This window comes from Gekko japonicus, unplaced genomic scaffold (assembly GCF_001447785.1).
Source record: "Gekko japonicus isolate JY-2015 unplaced genomic scaffold, Gekko_japonicus_V1.1 scaffold1701, whole genome shotgun sequence".
Lineage (NCBI taxonomy): Eukaryota > Metazoa > Chordata > Lepidosauria > Squamata > Gekkonidae > Gekko > Gekko japonicus.
This window is the reverse complement of record NW_015167586.1, coordinates 248,726-260,709: the sequence shown is the minus strand read 5'-3', so window position 1 is coordinate 260,709 and position 11,984 is coordinate 248,726. Positions and strand designations below refer to the sequence as shown.

Below are 11,984 nucleotides of genomic sequence, written 5' to 3'. Positions count from 1 at the left end.
CCACCCCCACCCCCAGATTAAGCCCCCCCACCCCACCCCCATATCCAGCCTCCACGGCCACCACCACCCCGCACCAGCAGCGCGGGCCAGGAAAGGTGAGGGGTGCTCCGCAGCCCTTCCCCGGGCCCTGCGCCTTGACCAGGAAAGGTGGGGGGGGGGCCCCTCTGCAACTTACCTTGTTTCTTCTTGTTCCTCGTGGCCTCGTGGCCTGGCAGGGGACGGGGCTTGCTCGGAAGGCAGCCAGAACACCGTTCCAGTGTGTTCCTGCACAAAAGTAGCCCTAACTGATAGAAATCTCCACTGCAGTACTGGGGTGATCTTGTTTGGCAGGAAGATCAGCTAACTGTTCTGGCTGAATGATGCCCCCGTCTGGCATATAACTGCTGAGTCAGTCTTTTTTTCTTACTGACCCTCAGCCCCTCTCAGTCTCTCCCCTTACTGGAAATAAATCCAGAGTGTGACACAACAAATGTGTTAGTTATTCTTGCCATTCTAGTGCTATGGTGATATTGTTGAAACCCTTTCCAACGGTACCTGCAAGACACAGCAAATGAGGGAAGTGAACAGCTGACAGAGCCTGTGCTGGGGTTGCTTGAATGTTGAGCAAAGGACCTGCAACAATCAACTTCCATGTCTTCCTTTCATTCCAGTGTTTATACCATGAATCCTGTTGGTATTGTATAGTTACAGCTGCTCTCACTTCAAACCTGATGTTAGTGTCACAGCAATGGAAGAATCCAGCCCCAGGGAGGTGTAACCTGAATGCAACAAAGAGAAAGACCAGAGGGAAAGGGGGCTGCATTGTAATCAATGCCACGTCCAATGCATCCTGTGTGAGATACAAACTTATGATTCTCTGATGACCAATGAAGGGATCCAGGAACAGGGTAAGTCCCAAGTCCCAAGTCATTGCCTCTTATTTCTGTGTCTAAGAGGCAGAAACCAGAACAGTGTTTTCTAGAATGAGTACTTTAACCAAGGGTAGTCCACAGGCTGAAAGCAGAGTCTGTTGGGCAGGTTGAACTTAGTATCTTAAGTCGTTTTACCCATGCTTTGGTTTTGCAGTCAAACACCCTAAGAAACCAGCTCTGTGTATGCATCTACGTGTGTGCACACACAAACACAGAGTGCAGAAGCAAAATGGCTTTGCCGTGCAGAATGTCTGTAAAGCAGCCAACGATGTGATTAGGCACACAAACTGTGGCTTTAGTAAGGCTTCGGGCAGTGAAAGGATGAGCAAGCCTTAGCTCCTCTGGCTCCCAGGTAGAGGTAGTTGGGAAAGAGAAAGGTTGGTTAAAGTCCCACACCCACCACCTCACCCCACCTCATTGGGGAGCCAGCACTGTTTGCTGAGGTTTGGAGTGAGCAGGGAACTGTTCATCTGGCCTTGAAATGGAGTGGTATAGGGGATGAAGGGAGTGTTCTTATCTTCCTTTCCCTATGCTATAGCTTCTTCTCCTAATGAACTCCCTTCCCCTGATTCTTTTAGCTTCAGTGTGCTCAGAGCCCCTTAGAAGTTTATTTCTGAAGAGGGAGAGGAGTATCAGGAATGTGTGCCTCATAGGCCGAATCTGCACTGGTATCTTCCGCTGCTTTGGCAACGCTCCCACTTCGTCTCAAAAAAGGATGTCTACATCTCTTTCGGATTCGTTCTCCTACTGTACCGTAACAATTTCTGCTGTCTGTGTTATTTTATTGCCCTATGGTTTCTGCTGTGATTGCGGCGTCTCACCAGCTCAACTGGACAAAGCACTCTAAGCAACATCTAGTGATGAAGACTTGATTCGACCAGATTGGAAGAATTTCTTGTACCACTTTGAAACAAGCATCACTCCAGCATAAAGAAAGACAGCGTCGAGACTGCTTTAAGAATGAAGATGCAGACATGACCATAGTGTTCATTTCCCATCCCTCGTATTATCCAACTTTAAGTGGTTTGGTGTGGAAGCAAATCAATTCCCCTTCAAATCTGTAGCAGCAGAAAAGAGCAAGAGTCCTTCTTTTGCCTTTTTTTGGTATTTTTGTATTTTTATGTACGTGTGTGTACGAGTGTGTATGTGCACCTGAAAGTCATGGCGTCCTCTGGTGACTGACCCCTACTGGGGGCCTGGAGGATATTCAGAGAGGTGGCTGAATGAAGCCTGTCCCCTGCCTCCCAACTGCAAGAGTCCATCTTGATCTACCTTCAAATCTGAATTGTGTATTTTACTATGTAAGCTGCTTCGAGTACCTGGTGTCAGAGGAAAACAGGCTAAAATATTTAAAGAAAGAAAAAATATATACAAATTAGCATTCTTGAGCTCACCTGTAGGCTTGGTGGTTCCTTTCTGGGTCCCAAACAACTTCTGGCTTGATTTTTTCTGAAAGATTCTGTAATAAAGCAATGATCAGTAACACCATTCTAGCTAAGATTTCTACATACAGTTCTTAAGACATACACAGTGAAGTCTGTAACAGAAAATCTGTAACCACAACAGTGACTTGGGTTTTATGCTTCTTAGCTGGCGTAGTGAAACTAATTCTTCCTGTACAAATTAGGGCTGAACCAAATTGGTGTTTGTGTATGAACTTTGTGAACAACTTTGCACTTTTCAAAACTACACCTTCTCAATTGTCACTCGTGCACAGGAGGGCTCAAAAGGTAGCAAAGGAGTTTGTACACACCAACACATCCTGCCAGTTGTGCTTCCCAGCCTGAGTTTCTGCCTCCCAAAAGCCTCACCCCAGTTCCAGTAACATTTGGGCAGTAGGAATCCGACTGGGTGATGGAAGTGCTCTCAGGAAAGCATTTCCACAGCCTTACCTGGCTGCTGTTCCAGCCAGCGTTTGAGACTGTAGTTAAGCAGAACTGCCAGATAGCTTTAAGAGCAGTGGTTCCTGGGAATTGAAGTCTTTAGTTAGACAACCCACCGCATCCGGCACACAGAGGCGGGAGGGTTCGAATTACAACTCTCTTCCTGTAGCCTTTGTTCTCTATAAGCGGCAAGGAGTGTGGACGACCATCCTTTTCACCATATGAGCCAGTGAAAGGAATTCAATCACAAAGATGTGAGTAAAGACCTCTTATAAATGCATGTAAAAAAAAACCTGAATAAAAGTGATTGATTCTACTTTGGCTGTGCGTTGAAACTGTCCAGAAGACGCTGTCGGCTCAGCGTTAGACGGAACAGTGAAAAGGAGCGGATGAAGTCCCCCCCCCCCCTGAGAAAGAGAGATGATGCATTTCCCCTCCAATATCCAGCCCTTAAAGGAAGAAAGCATCAAAGCTACCTCTAATGTGCATGAACAAAAGGTGGGAAAAGGACAACCCCTTTCCCCCATCTGTTTGGTCTCTCCAGCAAACTAACTGCATGTCTCTCCAGCCAAGCAAGTTTCTCTGTGTCTTCCCATCGTATAAGCAGGAAAGCTTAGAAAAACACGCCACTTCTCTGGCCTCTGGAATAGTTGCATTCCAAAGTATTCACATGCAAACAGCTCTACTGTGTTGCAAAGTTTCTCTAGGCTCACAGACACTTTGCCCCTCTCAGCTCAGCTTCTTTATCTGCCTGAAACGCTGAAATCAAACCCTCCTAACTGGAAAAGAGCTCTACATTGCAGAGTCCCACAGCAAAGGCGGGAACTAGCAATCAGCTTGACCATAACGGGGCTACTCAGTTTAAGCAGCAGTAATAAGGGAGCAAGAGAGTGAGTGACTGAGGAAGTGTCACAGGTAAACTAGCACAGAGAGCTCAAGCATCAACATCTAGTGGCCACGGCAGGCAAGTCGCTGCAGCCCTGGTGGCAGATTTGGGAACAGCAAGAAAGGCAATTTTTTTTGGTGTGTGAACCTATATGCCCAAGCAAGTGAAGTGACGTCACTGCAACGGTGTTGATGCAATAGCGCCACCAGTGGGTGGGATCCAGTATTGCAACCGAACACATTTTAAGAAATTCAACTTAAAACAAGTTATGGCAGATACTGACATGGCTGATTCCAAAACTGTCTTAAATGGCAGCACAGAAGACGGGAATGCATGCACATCAGGTCGCCGAGTAAAGAATCTAACCCCTGACATGCGGGAATTTTTGCTTATCCAGAAGACCGATTTGCACAGGAAGTTAGACAAGCTTTGGACCAAGACGCGGAAAGATATAGACGCTGCACCCAATACAACCAGTCTGACACATATGTGCGCACTGCGAAAGGCTCTTACAGCCCACTCCATAGAGTGGAAAGATTGCTTAAGACGTATTGTGGACATTCTGGATCGGCTGAATACAGCCGAAGCCCTGGCAGAAAAGGAGTGCATTCTGTCGGATGCCCTGGAAAAGGAAGAGATCTGCAACACCACTCTGGCAGACCTAAGGACACGTGTCGAGGAAGAGGAAGAGAGGCGCCTTCTCTTGGTCGAGAATGGGCATAGAGGCAAGGATGCTTCCACCCAAGAACACAAACCTGTGGCTTCCCAACAGTCCTGTGGGTCTGAAACCTCTCACAAAGCCCCACGGTCGGTGAGCTCAGCCAAATCGGGCCACTCAGACTCCTCTCACAAATCCCTGCGGCCGGGGAGTTCTGCCAAGTCCTGCCATTCTGACGTCTCCCACAATTCCCTATGGTCGGTGAGTTCTGCCAAGTCCCATCGTTCTGACGTTACCCAACAGTCCTGCAGGTCCGAGGCCTCTCATGGGTCCCTAAGCACTGTGACTTCTGCCAAATCTCGCCATTCAAGGATCTCTCACAAGTCCCAGGATACTGTGGTCTCCAATAGGTCCTCCCTCAAGTCTCGGCACACCGAAGTTTCATGCAAAACTTTATCTACCAGGCATGAGATTGAGGCCGCAATGTTAGCTGAAGCAAAGATCGATGCCATGTTGGCAGCGAAGGCAGCAGACCTTGCAAAAAGGGAAGAGGTTCTGAGGAGAGAAGTTCGCAAGCTGCAGGCAGAGAAGGAAGATAGGGAGTTGCAGATAAAATCGCTTCGCAAGGCATTTAAGGCCGAAGGACTGGCTGCACGGGCCAAGCTTCTACAAGATAGATACTGGGATCCGGAGCCGGATTTCAACCCAGCTGATCTCGGGGTAGTGCACCCGTCTCAACGAATACTGGACTATGTTCAGGAACAGAACATGTATGTTCGTCCGCTTGATGGCGTAGAGACCAAGGTACTCAACCCCACAGCACCAGAGTTCATGAGACCACAGATGACCCCTGTGTTTCCTCCAGCGCCAGCCCCAGTGCCTGCACAGGTGTCCATGCTTCCTCAAGTGCCTGGACCAGCTCCGACACAGGCATACATGGGTCCTGTACCGGCGCACTTCGGCAGCTACACGGCACCTTGGAACATCAGGAGGAACCTGGCTGATAGAGGCGTCCAGAAGTTCACGGATCGTCCAGAGAACTACTACCTTTGGAAGATGACCTTCTTGGAAGCAATTAGGGACATGAACCTACGTGCAGTTGAACAACTCACACTCTTGGCAGAGTGGCTGGGTCCAGAGTCCGCAAAACAAGCAAAGAACCTCCACTCCGCAAATATAAAGACTCCGGAAAGGGCCTTGACACGTGTTTGGGCGCGGCTCGACACCTGTTACGGATCCCCGACGGCTGTGGAGACTGCACTCAAGGAACAATTGAAGAGTTTCCCCCCGATAATGGCTGAGAACCCTGAGAAGCTATGGGATTTAGCTGATCTCCTTGAAAACCTGCAGGCAGCAAAAGAGGATCCAGCATTACCAGGACTCGCCAGTCTCGACGAATGCACGGTGCATTTGGAGATCCAGGAGAAGTTGCCACCTGCACTGCAGGACGAATGGAGCAAAGCAGTAGTCAGCTACAAGGTTGCATGTCAGGGTACGGCAGAACTGCCAGATAGCTTTAAGAGCAGTGGTTCCTGGGAATTGAAGTCTTTAGTTAGACAACCCACCGCATCCGGCACACAGAGGCGGGAGGGTTCGAATTACAACTCTCTTCCTGTAGCCTTTGTTCTCTATAAGCGGCAAGGAGTGTGGACGACCATCCTTTTCACCATATGAGCCAGTGAAAGGAATTCAATCACAAAGATGTGAGTAAAGACCTCTTATAAATGCATGTAAAAAAAAACCTGAATAAAAGTGATTGATTCTACTTTGGCTGTGCGTTGAAACTGTCCAGAAGACGCTGTCGGCTCAGCGTTAGACGGAACAGGTGCCTTTTTTTTTTTTTAATTGAAAATGTACACCATTGCTTAAAGAGCATAGGGTTCAACATTCCCCAGATATTTGTCAATGTAATGCATCATAAATGAAGTTACATTTGCAATCAATCCATTGGGTTGTTACTTACAGTGCAGCACTAACCAGACTTACCCCCTTCTAAGTCTATTGAAGTCAATGGGCTTAGAAAGATGTGACTTTACCTAGGATTGCACAGTTAGTGTTTGAGCTTCCATAATACATTATAATACATAATACACTGAGCTTCCATAATACATAATTCATTAGCTTCAATATGAATGTGAAGTCCCAGATTCTTTTGTACCAGTCTATTACAGGTGGAGGATTAATTTTTTCTGTGAAGAGATACAGATTTGAAGTGTAATAATCAAACCAATCATGGGTTCTAAATCTTCAAGCTAAATATTTCAAGATATCCCCCAAATTTACTCAAAGATCTCATAGTATTATTTCACATTGTTATACAACTTATTCACTGTTTTATGCATGGTTTGCTGTTGTTTATGTTTGTTGTTGTTCTGTATTTGAAAAATTAATTAAAAATATTTTTTTAAAGATCTCATAGTAAATTGTGTCCTGCCATATCTCTGATTGCAACCTGCATATTTTTTAAAAAAAACTGATAATACTGCTTTCTAAAACATAGAAAATCAGGCACACAGACATGCACCACAGACATTGACAATACCAACCAATGCTCCCTTTAAACTGTGGAGTCTTGTGAGCAAAAATTCTACCTTGTGAGCTACTGGCATTAAAGTTGTAAGCGAGCGATTTGGCTGCTGCATAAATTAGTTTGCTCTAGAGCCCTCCTTCCTGAGCTAAGACAAAAATGTGTGAGCTGGAGGCTAAAGAACTGTGAGCTAGCTCACACTAACTCAGTTTAGAGGGAACACTGATGCCAACACATATCTAATGCCGGATTATAAATAAATTCCAGTGGTGTATTAAATTATAAAAATTCTTGTTTGGATCAGATGATATAATTTGAGAAGATTTTAGGGAAGATCTATTCCCAATTATCTGTTGAGGTTTCCATTCCTAGATCTCTGTCCCATTTATGTTGAAAATTACCTACCATTTTTCCACAGGGGGGAAAACATATTTATCATACCAATCAGACCTTTTGTAACATGGTACAACCAAGATCAATGCAAATTCAGATTCATTCCTTATGGGATGTTATTTTCATCATGAATCCCGTCTACATTGGAAACACTGAAAGAGGAGTGGTGGCTGCCAAGAAATTAGACCTTTAGTCAATTTCTTGTTCTTTCATTAAATATAGGATTAAACATAGGCAAACCTTATATAAAAATCTAGGCCTGCAAATGGCCTGCAAATGGGTTGAAGAGATCAAAAGGGAAACATCTGGCTGCTGTCATTGGACAGTTGGCAAGTCACTTTGTGCCTTTGAATAACAGAGACAAACGGAGTCACACCATTTGTTCACCTCACTCTTTCTTTTGATGCTTTGATTTATACTACAACACCCACCAAGGGAAGACCATCTACAATTCACAAATATGTGAATTCCATTCAGTGAAATACAAAGAAGGGTTAGTGGTCACAACCAAATAGAGGGTATAGACATTGATCTAACAGATTGCTCATAACAATTAAACATAGTTTACAAAAAGAACATATTCAAGACCAACTCTTCTGTAATTCCATACATAGACAGTGTCCATAGACCTCCAAAAAGAAAGTAACTGCAGCAGAAGACTCCCACTGTGGAAAGAATAACAGCTGGATGCCTCTCCCAAGTATAAATCAAGCGTTTCAATTATCTTCAACAGCGAATGGAACAGAACGGAAGCATCCCTCAAACTCTGTTTCTCTTCTGAGCCATTTGTTGTCACAGGTTCATGTCAAAATAACTTCCGTAGTCTGGGTTTTGAATTGGCTAAAGGGCCCCAGCCTGTTCAAATCTTAGACTTTAAGAAGTTTAGCATTTCTGGTTTTTGTTGTTAGTTGATAGTTGCAGTGGAGCTGCCAGCTTCAGCTATCCAGAGGCAATGAGCTAACCCTGCCATGGGTCAGGCTGTTGCCTGGCACTCAAAATCCTCCTTGGCCGAAGAAACTTGAAATGCTGACCTACTTTAACCAAGAAGGATATCTGATAGCTATGAAGTTAGAACACTAACTATGTAGTTAGAACATATTGCTTTTTTGTGTTATTTCTCCTAGCTTTGTTCTTTTGAAATACTCTTGCACTCTTTAATAAAATACTTTGATTATCATTGGTTGTTCTGTACTTTAGGTGCTGCAATCTAATCCCAGTACCTTAGACTTAAAATGCCTACCTACTGGTTAATCATTAGTAGAAATTAATTCTGCAATTGGCCAACCTTGCAAGGTTGAATTTTTTGTTTAATCCCATAAAGGTTGGAAGCTTGTCACTTGGCTTCTGACTGTGCGGGTAGACTAAAGGGCTGGTGGCAGGCTACCCTACTGGTGTGTGTAGATACACACTCCAGGTTTGTTTTGTAATTTTTAGTACTGCCCCTCCCCATACCAAGGATCCCCTGGATTGGAGATTCTTGACAGTGGCATTGTTTTAAAAGTAGTCTCTTCTGTCTCATTGCCTACCTGACAACTTCACTGTTTTCATCATCGAAAGTGGGGGGGGGGGGGAGACCCTAACTGGAGATGCAGAATTTAGAGAACAGACATAAAACGAGAAAACATTTGGGAAGGAGGAAAGTTAGGGACTTTAAGGATCTCCTGTAATGCACTCCAAATCACTAAAGCACTCATTCTACAACAACCCTGGTGTCAAACTTGAAGAGGCTGAAGGAATGTTCACAGAAGCATCAATGTATATTTAGTTCCTCTGGGTTAATAATATGAGCAGGGAGTATAGCTCTTACCTCTCCATGGGGACACAAGCGACAGAAGATACTATCCCAAGGATCTGCAGCTCTTTCTGCCAAACACAGGAACTCAGTTAAATAACATTTATACCAAAGATCTATAACATCTCCTGCCTATGTAAATGGGGCCCAGTTCCTTCATTAACTAGGTCTGGAGTTTAAAATCTTGGAGAACTCTGAAAAGTAGAGAAAGAATTTTAATGGCCTGTAATTTTGGATTTCTCTCATCTCCTTTGGAAATTTGGCAGCGAGAATCCTTTTGGAGAAGACAACAGTTCTAGAGAATGTCGCCCCAATGGGATGGGGAGGAACCAGAGCTGAAAATGTGTTGGGTCTTTAATTAATTCTAGGATAGGGATGCTTTATTTTCTCTGCATGTATAAATGGGCCCCTTGTATATTTACGATATTTCAAGAGACTGCAGTAACTGACTGTGCTTCATGATGCCATATTATGTCTCTTGCAGGTATATGATTCCTTTGTGTTTCTGCAGTCTACTTTTTCTTAAACATATCATGATTTTATTAGGATGGGGGGCTGCTTGTTCTAAACAGTGCTATCTTACTGATACAAATAATTTATTTTCAGAATTATTCATCTGTAAAACTTCATTACCTCTACAGAATTCTTCATCCATGTTAACATCTTCCCAATCTATATATGCTCCATTCAAACTATTAAAGAATAATTAATTTGATTTTGAAGAATTAGCAATAACAAAAAGCACTCTTCATTCTTTTGTTTTTACATTGTAGAGAAATATACAATTCAGGCATTAAAGATTTTTTCCCTGAGGTAAAATAAGGCATGAAATAAAAATTGATTGCATTTATTTAAACTTGCATATTGCTAAATTCCCAACGTCAATCGTTTTCTGAGTGCACCGAAATTATAAGCTAACAAGTGGGGACCCACAGGAAACTTGTGGGGAGGGGGCATCCCACACCCTCTGCCTTTGCTTTCTCCCCTCCCCCCCACACCAATCCTTGCTGCCCCCCCCGTCTTCCTCTGCCTGATGGTCTGCCCGCTTGCCTCCCGCCCCCCATAACAATGGGTCTACCATTCACCATGCTTCAAAGATTAAAACGAATTAGGCCTGGCGTATGCTTTCTGAACGGACTACCGTGGGTTTAAGCTCACTACATGGGCTGCCAAATGGCTTCTGTCCTCAGTGCATGGGGCCGCTATTTGCCTTTAAAGGCTTGCACAAACTGATGCCCTTGTACCTCATACATGCCTGGAAGGCCACTCTAAGAATCAGACCCAAGGATTATGAGTAGGTCCTTCACCCAGGTCAGAGAGTCAGGGGGTCCACAGCAGCAACATCCAGAGGTGGTGGTGATCCTGGGAGCCACACTGACGATGCTGGGAGCTGCAGTGGGCCTGGTGGGGGCCCGGGGGCAGTGAGGCTGAGGACCATGTTGGGTCTAGAGGGCTGAGGCAGCCATGACAGGAGCAGGGCCCAAGGGGCAGCGTCAGTCAGCTGCGCTAGGTCCAGGGGTGCCAGTGGCAGTGATGTTGGGGGCCAGAGGCAAGATGGAGAGTTGTGCCAGGCCTGTGGGCCACAGAAGTGAGAGCAGGAGCTTCCCTGGCCACAGCAGCAACACTGGGAGTTGCACTGGGTTTGGGAGCTGTGGCAGCAATGGTGAGGAGGGGCAGACTTGACTCCAGAACAAAAACAACTGCTCCTGTCCTGGTTGGGTGACATGACAGTTGCACACCCCACAGTAATGGGGACATGTCTCCCTTCCTGGCGCTCTGCCCTCCCATCCTCCCCAACTCACTTGGCAGCCCGCCCGCCCAGCTGAAGTACTGCTGCCGCCTTCCTACAGCACCTCCCTCTCACACATCCACCAGAGAAACACTGACTGCACATACACAAAACAACGCTCCTCTATCTGGGGGAATTTTTGCCTCCTGCAGATTTTCCTGCAAACCTGGGGGTCCCCTAAGTCTGTTGAAAAAACTTACTTCTATGTAAATGGCCCTGATCTGCAGATTTAAGTATCCACAGACGGGGGATACTTGACTATTAGATCTATAAAGAAAAGCTACCACATTGCTGAAGGGAAATCAGTTCTGTCAATTCTGGGTTTTCTCCACAAGTGATGTTATCAAACCTGTGATTCCGCCTTTTTATTTCCCCCCCTGCTGCTGCTCAAAGCAACGAGACCTTAGGATGGGGGATCCCCCATCCTGACCAGGAGGGTGGCACCCCTACCTGAACCATATCCTCCAAATAACAGCAGATTACTCCTAATTCAATATCCCTAGCAGATCCAAGATTGTAGTGAAAATCAGTCAAAATGTCAGTATCGTTGGAAAAGAAGGATCAGATGCTGTCTCTTAGCCCCAGACTCCAGAGGTTACAAGAGAGTCAGACGGATAGACAGGCAAACTGTGAGCATCCTTCCCGTTTCCTCTTCTGCCTCTGTCACTTTGGTGTGTAGACGGATGCTCTCAAGTAATTGCTTCTTTCCTTCTGCTCTCTCTCACACACACAAAAGAAGGAGCATGTTTCTTCCTCTTTAGCACCATGGGTGCAGGGATGCCTTCTGCATCTCCACCCATCCTAGGCAGTTAGAATAGGTATTTATCCCTATCTGTCACCTATCCCTATCCAGAATGTAGTTCCTTAAATAAAGATTTTCTTATTAGTTTAAAACGGACAAGTAAGCACCGTGCAACTTTGTATGAGAACACACACATACAGAACAAAGAAGCTACTGCTGCATCTAGCCTTTTTGTGCACTCTGCTAAACTGATACAGGCTTTACCATACCAGTGAAACCTAACATGAATCAACAGGGTTTTTCATCAAGGTATTTCTGATTCAAAGATATCTATGATTATAGAATTATAAGTGCCATTAATAACAACAACAACAACAACAACAACAACAACAATAATAATAAT

General features: G+C 45.1%; 1 protein-coding gene across 1 annotated transcript in view; it reads right to left on the bottom strand.

The window, feature by feature from the left end:
• The window catches only part of LOC107112728 (NACHT, LRR and PYD domains-containing protein 12-like), a 51,691-nt gene that overhangs the window by 8,380 nt on the left and 31,327 nt on the right, over positions 1 to 11,984 (bottom strand). Inside the window, exons 9-11 of the mRNA XM_015413917.1 lie at positions 9,066 to 9,121; positions 2,306 to 2,370; positions 535 to 758 (exon numbers count right to left, since the gene is read on the bottom strand). Coding sequence (XP_015269403.1) covers positions 535 to 758; positions 2,306 to 2,370; positions 9,066 to 9,121 — 345 coding nt within the window. The remainder of the gene's footprint in view (positions 1 to 534; positions 759 to 2,305; positions 2,371 to 9,065; positions 9,122 to 11,984) is intronic.